The 13,266-nt window shown below is 43.4% G+C and overlaps 1 protein-coding gene across 1 annotated transcript in view; it reads right to left on the bottom strand.

The window, feature by feature from the left end:
* Positions 1–13,266, bottom strand: part of STK11 (serine/threonine kinase 11) — a 64,722-nt gene that overhangs the window by 37,580 nt on the left and 13,876 nt on the right. The window contains exon 3 of the mRNA XM_019538267.1: positions 3,083–3,166. Coding sequence (XP_019393812.1) covers positions 3,083–3,166 — 84 coding nt within the window. The remainder of the gene's footprint in view (positions 1–3,082; positions 3,167–13,266) is intronic.

Genomic DNA, 13,266 nt, shown 5'->3' with positions numbered 1-13,266 from the left:
GCAAGCTTTGCCTTTGCTTTTCTGCTCTCACTGCATTCACAGGAGCAGACTGCAAAACCTGCAGGAGCTTGCCTTAATAAGCCCACAAGCAGCCCAAGACATCTGGTGGTTATGCCAAGGCATTTCATCTTCAAGATGCAGAAAAGGGAGCAATGCGACTCAAGAGAAGAAAGCTTTAGTTCAGTCCCTTTTAATCATTCCTGGCAGATATCCATCTTCTCAGCCTCAGCCCAAAATAGCTTCAGGTCTAAGGAGATGAGCAACTTAACTCTTGAGGGCCTATAGGGATTGAGGGGCAGGCGGGGGCACAAAGAAGAGAGACTGCTATCATTTTAAAATGGAATACGTGTTTCACTCCTAAAGCACTCTCTATCTCTGGCTCTCAAGGCACTCTGCAAACCCATTAGATTAGCAATAATACATATGGCTCAGACCTTCTTTTCAGAGATGGATACAGTGACATGTTGAAGACAGGTCATGGGGCCAAGGCCACCAGGCAAATCAGGGGCAAAGGTGAGAAGCCAAGACTAACTTTCTAGCTCTGGGAGAGACAAGAGGGCCATATGTAGGACAGTGCAACACTTCTCCCCTTTAAAAGAGCAGCATTAAAAGTGGCCAACCAGGTGAGCTCCCAGTTTACGGGAATCTTGGAGTGAAATTCAGCTTCTATAAAGGACAATCTGATTCTGGTTTAATTAGCTACTGGACTCTGCATTTTTACCCCTTTTGGCAGCCTATGCCTCTCTGGCTGACTGACTAGAGTACAGGCATCATCACTTTTAGGCTAAAAGGTTTTTACTGAATAGATCCATTAGCAGACACCCTGAGAAGGCAGAGGCTCTCATTTCTTGCAGTCAATAGGGCTCTCCTCCCACACACAGTTGCATTTAATGGTATCAGAAACTGTCAAGAGAAGGTGTCAGCCAGAATGCTGCTCATTAAACTGGGTTTATTTTCTGCCTGGATTGGTTCTCCAGGCATTTCCAGAGCTCCATTCCCAGCCACGGCAAGTCTGCTCAATGGCCCACTAAATGCCAAAGGGCTTCTTACTTTTTAATCCATTCATCATAGGTTTCCCTTTACCAAAATCAACGAAGCCTGTGACCAGACAAGCAACTTGTTAACACTATGCTCAAGCATGGTTGAAGCATGCAATTCACTTAGGTGACTCCAAATGTGGGCAACGCTGGCTAAATATCTTCAGTGTAGATAAAACACTGATTGCATTTGCTGCAGGTGCACTACCTCCACCCAAGGCTGGCCTGGCAGTAAAACTGAAGTGTCTGACTACCTACTGCTTTTTTTCTTGTTTTGCAGTTGGAGACAAATCTCAGCTAGGAGGCCATGGTTTAAAACATACTGAAAGCTATATCTTCACTGACAGAAGTTTTGTTCTCCAGTGAAACAGATCTCGCAACAGCAACATGAGCTTGCCCAACAGCTACCTTCCCTCTCAATCAGTTATCTGTACCCGTTTAATCTACAAGAACAGAACAACTGCTAAAGATAAAGAGCAAGTCAAGTAGACTCAACAGTTACTGATGAGAATAGCGGCAGTTGGGTAATATTAGAGATAGATGACCATGCCAGGAAGTGATGAGATGCCAGGAAGAATGCAAAATGGAGACCACTCCTAGGCTTTGCTCATGTCAAAAAACATTTTTGAATGACCACTTCAAGTTGTCATCACCTTTTACTAACACATGAGGTCTCTCTTGGGCTCTTTTTTTCCTCACTTCTCATTTAAAACCTTAGTTTATTAAATCAATGGCAGCTTTTTATGGGTAGTAATTGAATTATCTAGTAGTAACTGACCAACAGGATCAAAGTAAAGGCAAAAGTTCTGTGATACAGTTTTTAATACTAACAATTTGGTTGCAGAGGCCTTGATCTAATTAAGCGCAGAATTAAATTAGCTGGTCTCTGAAGTACGGCAAGTAGAACACTTTGTATTTAGAAGTCACTGTTAAAAATAAAAGCAACCATTTAACATGGAACATAACAATGGGCCAACTCTATCAGATCACAAACTGGTTTAGGTCAAAAGGCACTTTGCTGGAGTGTGGCAGCCTTATTAGGAGCAGTCCATCTGGCTCGGCACTTTTGTGATCTTCTTTTCAAAGCAAAGCAGAAAAGTGAATTTAATTAATGTCTGTGCCATGCTTGGAGCATACAGCACACTGTGGAAGTGCTGAGTATCATTTATTTTGAGCTGGGGTACATCTTTTGGATCTTCCCACCGAGATCTCCATTTCAAAATAAGAATTTCGTTTCGAGAAGGTGGCTTGCACATTCCACGGCAGTGACAAGCTTCTGATCTCATGTCTATTATAAGCCTCGGGCGGTTTAAAGCAGTGTTGCAGGGGGCATTCAAGGTTCCAATCCCCTTCTCCCCTCTTGCCCTTGCCTCTCCTCCACACACACACACACCAGGAGTCTTTGGTTAGCTCAGAAGCTGTTTCAGACTTGTTACAGGTAATGAGGAGCAGTGTGCTAACTGCCTATAGATGAAATCACAGCAGGGCCCAGCCCCTCTGAGCAGAAGGAAGAAAAGTTGGCCGACATCCACAGTTCAGAGAACAAGTGGACTTAAGGGAAAGAACATCACACCTAGAGTGCTGCCAAGGTCTTAGAGAAAACTATTACAAAAAGAAGTCACTGGATTTTACATAGCACTCAATCATGGACCTGTTTACCAAGAGGAAAGCATCAATATTTAGCAGTCGGGACAGGAGATGGGGGTGGGGGGACACCAATTTATTCCTAGGTTCTATTTCCAGATCTGAGTTACTGTGTGACCTTCACCAAGTTACAATATGTTTATCTCAATTCACTCCCCTCACCCCCAACTAAGCATTTATGAACTAGGATCAATACTTCCCTTCTTAATATTCCTTGGGGAGAAAATATTCCAAGCATGCAGCACAGTGTCAATGCTGGTGAAAATGTCAAGCCCTGACTACAAGGGAGAAACAGATCCTTTTGGCTTTTGTATCCTAGAACTTGAAAGGATTCAGAAACAATGCAACAGAAGTAACAAGAATCCAAACCTTCATAGCAACACCTAAGTGAAAAAGGATATATTTTCTGCTTCTCTTCATTATATAACACATCTACCAACTGGATGACATTTTTGTGTCGTAATTGTCGCAGGAGCTGAATTTCCCTGGAGGAAGAGAGAAAAAAAAAAAAAGAGTATTTCTTCACTACTGAAATAACCTGATTTTTCTTTTAAGAGCCATTTGACTTGTAAAGACATTTTAGACTGTGCTAATCCCAGCTGCTTCAGCCAAGATTAGCTATAAATTCTGTTCAAGTGACACAGCTTTAAGCTTATTTCTGAGTCTATTAGACCAAGGTCAGACCCTAAAAAACTTACCTGTTAGTTAACTAGGACTGAAAGCAGGTGCGCTCTTTAGGGTTGCATTAGCTAAAATAGGTGCTCATGAAAAGGAAAATACACTGACAATGGGAGAACTGTACAACCTAGGTTAAAATAAATGTATGTTATCCCTACCAGAGATCATTAAAATTGTGTAAAAAAAAAAAAATAATTCTTTACTTCTAGTTTTAAACACGAGGGATTCTGGGCTTGGTTTGAAGTGTTTTGCTGCATTTAAAATTATGGTTATTTTTGCACTCTGCTCAGCTCAGGCACAGTCAAGCACAACGATGGCAGTTGTGAGAGCTAGGTCTTGTTTCCAACTCAGAGATCCTGGGCAAAATCTCTCTTTCCCTCTCTCTCAAAGATGCAGTTGCCCCACAGTCTTAAAAGACTAATATTATAGTGACATTTATGTAAGCATTCAGAACATTTCCATTATTATCTGTAGGCAGCATCTCACATTTCACGTACACCAAGTCAAAACTTGAATTTAGGTTCCAGGATGTTGTAGAGCACACAAACACGTTTAGACCTCCTGTGCTGATATTGCAGTCTAACTTAATGCCATGTGTCTATCAACTCCACAGCTTTGTTTTCCATTGTGTTTTTCTTCCTAGGTTCTGTATCAAGGCTAGCAAGTGCCCACCTCTAAGCTTGCTTCACTCCTTGAATAGCAGTAAACCACTCCTACTTGTCAAGCAGGACAGAGCTGGACAACGGCAAGTTCAAAAACAAGAGCAGCAATCTACAGCTGTGTTGCCCTAAAGAGGGAACAGCTGATTTAGGATTTCTTCCATGGCCACCCTTAGAGAACACACTGCTTGCTTTCAAATGAAGTAAGCACACACAGGGACATGCCACACACTACAGTCTGCCTACCTATGCAGGGTATGCCTTTCTCCAATAAGAGACTATAGCTGGAATCTGGCTCTAGCCCAGACAACAGCTCCAAGGAAAAGCTGCCAAGAACTACCCCAAATGCTATCACAGACAGAAGCACAGCTTCAGCAGCTGCCCCCAAATCAAGCTATTTTGCCAGAAAAGCTGTAGGTGTACGAGACTGGAGCTCACAAGTGACTTCAGCAGCTGAACCCTAGCCTGAAAGACACACCTTGAGTTTTCTATAATATTTGCCAGCTCCAAGGCAAACCTTTTATCTCTGCACTTTGGGATTCTGCCTGCATGCACCTCATCTACAGTTACAGAAACTAGGATAAATTCAATCAGGATATCAGCCCCACCTCATGCTCCAGGACATGTGCTTATCAGCAGCAGGAGAAACAAAAACTATCCTCCTGTCCATCACAGTATACCATACCATTGCACAAGTAGGTACATTACTTCTCTTTATATATGCGGCATCAGGCGCCATCTCAGACTACATCCTGTTAAAGGATACTAGTTCCTATTTAACAGGAATAACAATATGAAGGTTAGTCGGTTTCCAGAGGGAGTTTAAAAATAATTCCAAGTACTTAAAATTTACTCCACACCTCTTCCTGCCAGCATTGTTGTTTTATAGTCACTTATTAAAATGACTTTCTGGTTTAGCATAAATCATGAGCAGATGACTAATTGACTCCAGAGAAAAAAAAATAGCGGAACTGTCCACGTATGGAGAGACAAATCTGGGCACATCTACAAGTTTGTTAATGTGCTTAAAATACTGCGCATTTCGTTGAATACTTGCTTAATAAAGTACTAAATTAAATGCACAGTAATTTGCACTGGCACATGGTTATTTTGTAATGCTTACCATACATTAGCCTAATAACACCATGCAGTAAGCTATTAGCACATTTTTAACTGCCATGCTCCTGTGTGGTGTTACTAGGCTAATGCACAGTAAGCATCTCACGTAGACGCGCCCCCCGTTAAAGAAATTTAAAGACCCTTAGAGCCAGAAAAGACCATAAAATCAAATTTGACTTCAACATCAAGCTAGAGTAAGGTACTTCCTCCGGTAATCTTACTTCTAAGTAACATCTGAAACTGCATCTAAAATTGCTATGTAGTAAAACACAACACCTTTGAGAACTGGAGGAGGATGAAGCGTTTCAACTAAAACACTAAAAAAAAGGAATACTTTAGTGGAAAAAAAATAGCAGAAAGGTTAACAGCTGAATCAGTTTAGTATTAAATATCATGTATTTCAGAAAAAATTTGGGGCATTCTCCAATGTTCCCTCTAAGGAGTAGGTGCCAAACCTCCCTTAGCACCCTTCTTGGTGAATAAGGATGGCATAGTTGCACTGACAACGTAAAGGGCAGGGAAGAGACTAGACTTCAACTACTTCAAATCAAGTTTTCCTCAGTTACTACTCTAGGCAGGAATTAAATGAAGGAATAACAGACTCGCTGAGAGAAAGTTTACATGTGTGACAGCTGGGTTTCAAAGAGAGATGCAAAGCATTGCTATGGGTGAGAAAGTCTACGGTTTTAATGCATGACTAACCCACTCCCCTTCCCCTCAACCCCTTTTGCAGCTGCATAGTTAATCATCATCACTGCTGTCCAAAAGTGTTACATCTTACACGACGCATTACATCCATCACCATAAGAGGGAAACGGATAATATCTAGGAGAGACTGCCAAAAGCATGGTGAATCACTGCATCAGTACAGAAGCACAGCCAGAGACATTCAGTACTTGGCCATTTGCAGAGGTCTCTGTTGGCCTGGAACCCTATCCATTAACTCTTACTACAGAGGGACTAAAAACGCAGATGCCAAAATTAGGTACAGGTGAATCATGCTCAACAACAATTCAAATTCCTCTTATGCAACAACCAATGATCTAGGCAGGTCTGTAGTGCCCTCTACTGATGCTCTTTTTTTTTTTTTTTTGCAAATTATTCTCAGACATTCAAAAAGTTTTAAGAAGGATCTGCAAAAAGATGCCTTTCAACAAGATAGTGGCATTTGGGTCCCAAACTGCAAAGACAACAGTCTAGAAAATCTTATCTGACTGGCTTTGAATTTTTAGTTTTTAAATAAACCCTGTTTAAAAGTCAAATATTGTCCCACCGCATTTTAAGCCTGACAACCATGGATCAAACACGAAGGTATGAAATGATGAGTGACTGTGAATATAACTTGTCTCTTTTCAGTAGAAAGCAACAGTCTCTGATCTTTTTGGGCTGCATCTACACTTTAAGGCACACACAACCCAGCTCTGGGTTGGCTCATGACTGCATACATGCTGGTTCAAGCAGTGAATGCCTGTTGGGCTCACAACTCCCCTCTGATGAGCCACAACACTGACTATGGGAACAGCCAAATCGAAGAATGTCAAAAAAGCAGAAATGTATGATTTCTTGATGTAGATAGTGGGAGGGATACAGAGCGGAGAGTTGGATTGTGACAGAATTTAAGTGCTTGTTTCTATGGGGCTAGGGAAGAAGTAAAACACTTTAGCATCCTTTAAAATAAGTTTTCAAACAAAATGGTTTTCACTGAGTTAAAATATAGTTCGTTGGACTTGACTCTCGTAAGCATGTACTGGCCGTACATCATCTACATCACATTAAGGCAAATCCAGATGCAAGTCACTGGTTCCCTCATTTATGCTGGGAGGTTATAAGACAGGCAATGTTCTTATTAGAGGTGGCATGCCAGCAGTGTTCAAGGACATCAGCTGCTTACTGGCCAGAGGTTCAATGCTTCTGAATGCTGCTAACTGCAGAGGAGAGCATGAGTTTTCTTAGGAGCGGGAGACATACCGTCAGCAGCCAGTCTGGGCAGCAGGACCACCTCCCTTGCCCCATCAAATAGGGACCACTCACACATGGAGCCACCCGGGCTGCCCCAAGGGATCTAGAGCAGAATGATTAACTATAAGGCATGGAAACCAAGGGAAAAAACAAGGCCTTTAAAGCCTAGAAGTTGGCCTGTGTTCTAGCTGCAAACAGCATTCATTCTTAATCCATGGTGACTAGAAAGTCACTCCAGTTTACATTCTCAAGTCTCACACAGCATGTCCCTCTCTAGTAAGGAGAGCTCTTCACTCATGCTCCTAGTACTCCACTGTGTAACTGTAGTTTACAAAATGGATCTGTGCTGAAAAACTGCACATAGAAAAGACTTAAGAAAACACGCAATTTAGGGAAGCCTGTTTTAACAAGATCTCAATCCTGTGGGAAGCGGAAGCAGTCACAATCATGCCTTTCCTGTACTTTCAGTGGACTCCAGAGACTCTCGGAAGGATACTCCAAAGTAGCTTAGGGTCCCAGTGGCAATTTGCTAAGAGACAATATCCAACCTGCAGTCAGAACAGCTTGCAGCCATGCCACTTTCAGATGGACTGCTCAAGAGGACTGAAATGCCACTTTAGTTCAATATGGCACTGTACACAGGGACTTCTCTTTGTAGGGCACATCCACAGTCCAGATTTCCCTGGTCCGTTTTTAAAATAGGCAGATTTCACTCCAATCATGCACAATCCAGGGGAGCTATCAATTGAACATGAGTTGTCCTACAGAGATGGTAAAAATTTGTCAAAAAATTGTGGAGAGAGTCAGCGAAGCCACCAGTGACCTAAACAAGCTCCATCTCCAACAAAAGAATTGACAGCCTGGGCAGCTAGTTTATGATGTGTATTTAGGAAGACTTACCCAAAGCAAATAAAAAAGCCTAAACATATTAAGTTTCTTTCCTAAATGAAAATGAGCTTTTTCAGTTTTGGAAATCCTGCTCCAATGTGCTGCCAAACATTTCTGACGGACATACATAAAGGCCCGAGATGCACCACAAAAGCTAACAGGGAAATTGAATCTGCAACAAAATTGGAACCGACGCAAAGATGACACTTCCCTTTCCCTCTGCTGACTGCATTAAGCTACTTGAAAAGCTTTGGCTAAATCACAGAGACAATGCCCTCAAGTGGGGGGTAGAAGCTCACAAAACAGGGTTTTTTAAATTTAATTTAATTTATTTTTTCAAGATAGTCTACACCATCTTTCCAAGCCTGCAGTCAATAATAAGAATCTAAAGCAAGACATCCCAAGGCTGAAAATTGGCAGGACAAGACAGTTTGGGCACCTAGTTTCACTTGCTGCAAGGGAAGTTGGGTGGAATCATTAAACATGTGACAGTTCACCAAACAACTAAAACCATTTTAACCAAGATTTCCCACCCTCAATGGAATGGGCATCTTTTTCACCCCACCCCACTAGTGTTGTGCCCATCAACCTCATTAAAGTGGCCTAGAGCTAAGTCACTTGGTTTCGATTCTGTCAGATGAAAGATGCCAATAAAAACTGGATTGACATATGGATGGGAGGGATCAAGAATCAGAATAAGGCAGTAGTTCCCAAACTCTGACAGATTGCACATTGCCAATTTAAAATGATACAACCTTAAGTACCACCAGCAAACTTTTGTCATAAAGTAATTATAATAAATCTGTTAACACGTACCACTAACATGTTGTCTGTCTACCACTGGCCTGGTGGTACCCATACCACAGATTGAGAACCACTGGAATAAGGGCTTGCAGAAGGTGTCTAACAGCTTTCAACTCTCTCCTGCTGAAGCCATACCCCCAGGTAGTGCTCAGGAAGCAGCAAGTGGGGAAGGGGCATCATGCCAGTTAGAAATCCAGACAAACTGGCACACTCCAGGGTGCAAAGGTCAGCTGCTAAACTCATATTTGGGAGTCTGAGTAAACAGGTTTCATAGTCTGAAGATCTTCACAGCCACAACCCCACCATCTTTTAGATGAGACAAAAAATTGCTTGTCACCCGACCTACAACTGGCACAGGGTCTGCCTAGGTGGAGGTGTTTGCAGGAACCAAGTCTATATGTCCTTAAGAAAACCATTTGGAAGAGGTTATCGTCATTTGTACTACTTGTTTGTCATACATTGCTTTTCTTGAGATGGGAACAAGTGTTAGCCACTGCGTATTAGCCAAGACTACCTTGATCAGTGCATCCTACTCATAATCCCCATGGTATTACAAACATTGTTACCTCCTGTCCTAAATGGTTGCTCTTTGCTACTGTGCTCTGTTAAACCATTGATGTGCTCAGCCTCCATGGAAGCTGCACACTATTAGAGAAGGTGCAATTTCTTATGTTTCCTCATTTTTATAGTGCTTTGAAATCCTTTCAGAAAAGCCATGGTTCTGAACAAGGTTCTGAACAAAAGTGTCTCTTTTTATTAAAGCTCTACCTAGGCTCTTCATTTAAATCTGAATCCAGAATTAGACCTCCATCCCTTAGCTATCATTCAGAAGCTTATCCACAGCCTTGAAGCAAAAAGCTACTGCCAAGGTACATTTAAAACCAGGTAGCAATAAGACTTTGTCTTGGATCCACATAGTTTCTCTCCCTGGCAGAATGTATTATTGTAGGGTTTTTTCCATCTTGCTCCCCACTTCCCGGTCTCAGTATCTGACAAAACAGACCTTTCCAAGAACTAGCAGCAAACAGCTTTCCATACCCACATGCTACTTTTTCCCACAGCAAGTTTCCAGTGTGACCCGACTGGTTAAACTGCAAAACAATGCTACAGTCTTACTGCGAGAGCTTATTGCCATCCTACATTTTGTACAGCACACATTAATTTACCAGGTTTATTGCTTCAATTCTTTATACTTGGCCAAAATGCAACTGGCATTTATAGAAAAATCAGGGTCCCATAACCATCTTTAAACAGTCTTACCAGACCCAAAATAGCCAATTTATCAAGACTGATGTCAAATTAAGATTAGAAGTTGAAGTCAAACTAAGAAAAGAACAGCACTAGATTGCAACTGAGCTGCCTTAAAAATAAAAACTCAAAGCTTCCTCAATACCTATCCAGATATGCAATTCAATGTTAATGACCAAAGCAATCCTAAAAATCCCTCAAGAACTTGACTCAACACATGTAGAGTATTTGCAGCTCTTGCGCTGCAGATGTTAAGAAAAGGGAGAAGCGGTTTCCTATGAGGGGTTAAATCAGTGCTTAGCAGACCTCCCATTGCTGCAGTTAAATTCTCTTTCGTGAAAATACGTAAGCATTGTGAAGAATGAGATGCTTCAATGGCATGAGTGTGCACAGAGGCAATACACAATGTCAGAGCCTGTCACATTCTTTACATTCCAGCTACCTGGAGACTGCTCAAGAGTCATTGTGGAAAAAAAAAAAAAAATCTCATTATTCTTTGACATAACACTGGTAATTGCACAGCCTTAAACTCTGCTTCCACTGGCTGCTGCCGATCCAGGGGACTAGTGTAGCACAGAGTTAAGAGAATCTTTGCCTAAATGGTTCTACAGGTTGTGGGCAAGTTTCTCTGCTCAGCTTTGACAAGCCAATTGCACAATACCCTGAAGGAGCACAGGAGTGGCTTGTCACCCCACCCAAAAAGCACAGCAAAGAACCAGGTCTTTGGGGCTGTGCTGCTTCCTTGAGAACTAAGTGTGCAACAATGAAGGAGGTTTGTCCTGAATGCCCTTCAGGGTGAAAAAGTAATTGGAGTACAAACCCAGCAAGCCACAGTTCATTTGCTTTCATTGCTAATGATGCATTAGTGAGAATGTAGGACAACAAACGAGAACCCCAGCAGCCAACAGTTATTTTATACCCTACATGAACTCCCTCCGTTAGAGGTTAATGATGAGTAACAAGCAATGCTGGTTACCCATGACTATTTATGTGCAGTACCCAGCGTAATGGGGGCTTAATCTTGGTTGGAGCTTTTAGATAACACTGCAATAGAAACAATTCTATTGAAATTACATCTTGTTTTCTTCCAACAGGAAATTATAGACCCTGCTTTTATAAACACCTAATTGTGTTTTTAAAATTTAAAAATGTCAGCACAGAAAACAAACCAGTGAAAGGATCCTGGCCTTGGCAGGACAGAATGAGACTGCCCGGGTGCAGGTGCAAATATTTGATTGCCTGCATTGTGTTTTTACCCCAGAGGTCTTTGCTTTGATTGCCAAGTGCAGGAATTAGAACCTTCCTTAAAGCTGCTTAGCAAGGTCTGTTGCCTGAAGACACCTGTTACCACCATCAGGACATGAGACATGGGCATAATCCCTTGGGCAGAGAGGCAGGCCGGCCACACCATGCCGGAAGTGCCAGGAACAGCCATGCTGGAGAAAAAACTTTGGGTGAGACTTCTGTTATTTGATTTACCAACAAAGTCAAACTCCAGTCTCCCAAACATCCCACACAAGTATGTGTAGACTTCAGAGCAGGGCAGGAACTAACTGTTCACAGACTCTCTGCTTCCTTCACATTGTTAGCATTAGGGGCTATAGGCTTTACAGGCAGGATAGAGAAGGAAGGAAAGAAAGGCAGGGGTGTAGCGCTCTATGTCAAAGAGGAACACACATCCTCCAGCAGCAAAATGGGGTCAGAGGGGCAAGCGGGAGTGCTCTGGGTCAAGATACAAAGGGGGCCTTGGGGAGAGGGATCTAATGGTGGGGGTCTACTACAGACCCCCCCAACCAAGGGGAGCTGGATTGGGAATTTTTGGGCCAGCTTTCAGAGACACTTAAGGCAAGGGATGTAGTTGTCATGGGTGATTTAAATTACCCAGACATCTGCTGGGAGGAACAGCCAGCCAGGTCGGACCATTCCAGGAGGTTCCTGGCCGAGATATGGGACCTCCACTTAATTCAGGAGGTGCACAGTCCCACCAGAGGAAGTGCCCTGTTGGACCTGGTCCTGGCCACAGGCGACAACCTGGTAAGGGGCCTCCAGGTCCTCGACCACCTGGGCGATAGCGATCACTTGCTGAAATTCGCCATCCAGCGCAGGGTGTCAAAGGCCTGCAGCAAGGTGGTAGCCCTAGACTTCAAGAGGGCCAACTTCAATGAGTTGAGATTAGTGGGAGAGGCGCTGGGGTTCTCAGTGCCCAAGATGAGTGGTCGTTCCTTAAGGAGACGATACTCAGGGCCAAGGGGTGATGATCCCAACAAGAAGCAAGAGGGGCAGGAGTGCCCAAAAGCCCCCCTGGCTCACCAGAGGTGTACAGGAACGCCCGATTGCCAAAAAAGCGGCATACAACCAGTGGAAGGGGGGTGCTAGCTCCAAAGAGGCGTATACCTGCTCTGCTCGGGCCTGTAGGGTGGCTGTCAGGAAAGCTAAGGTGGACATAGAGCTAGGACTTGCGTCCAAAATCAAAGATAATAAAAAGTCCTTTTTCAAATATATAGGAAGGATGAAGAAAGCACCGGGAAATGTGGGGCCCTTGCAAGATCCTCTGGGCAATCTGGTGGTTGCGTCAGAGGAGAAAGCAGACCTCTTTAACCAATTCTTCACCTCTGTTTTCTTGGGCAGGGACTGGGACTTCCCCACCGTGATGCAAGACAGACTTGAGGGGAACGCCTCTAGACCTCAGGTTGGAGAGGACAGGGTTAGAGAGCTTCTGGAGAGGCTGAACATATTCAAATCAGTGGGTCCAGATGCTCTCCACCCCAGGGTGTTGAGGGAGCTAGCAGGGGTTATTGCAGGGCCCTTGGCACGGCTTTACAAGCGCTCATAGTGCTCGGGCCAGGTGCCATCTTTAAAAGAGGGAGGACCTGGGCAACTATAGGCCCATCAGCCTTACCTAAATCCTAAGGAAACTCTTTGAGAAGATCATCATGGAGCACATCTGCGATGGGCCGACCTCAGAGATGATGCTCAAGGGCAACCAGCACGGTTTCATTACAGGCAGGTCATGTCAGACCAACCTGACTGCCTTTTATGATCAGGTCACAAAAGCACTGGATGCGGGTGTTGCCGTGGATGTAGTCTTTCTGGACTTCAGCAAGGTCTTTGACACCGTCTCCCACCCCATCCTCATTAAAAAATTGGGTGACTGTGGCATTGATGCCTACACAGTCAGATGGATTGCAGATTGGCTCAAGGGTCGTACTCAGAGGGTAGTGGTGGACGGG

The sequence above is a fragment of the Crocodylus porosus genome, unplaced genomic scaffold (assembly GCF_001723895.1).
Source record: "Crocodylus porosus isolate Cpor-Errol unplaced genomic scaffold, CroPor_comp1, whole genome shotgun sequence".
NCBI classification, from domain to species: Eukaryota; Metazoa; Chordata; order Crocodylia; family Crocodylidae; genus Crocodylus; species Crocodylus porosus.
This window is presented reverse-complemented; position numbering and strand designations above follow the sequence as displayed.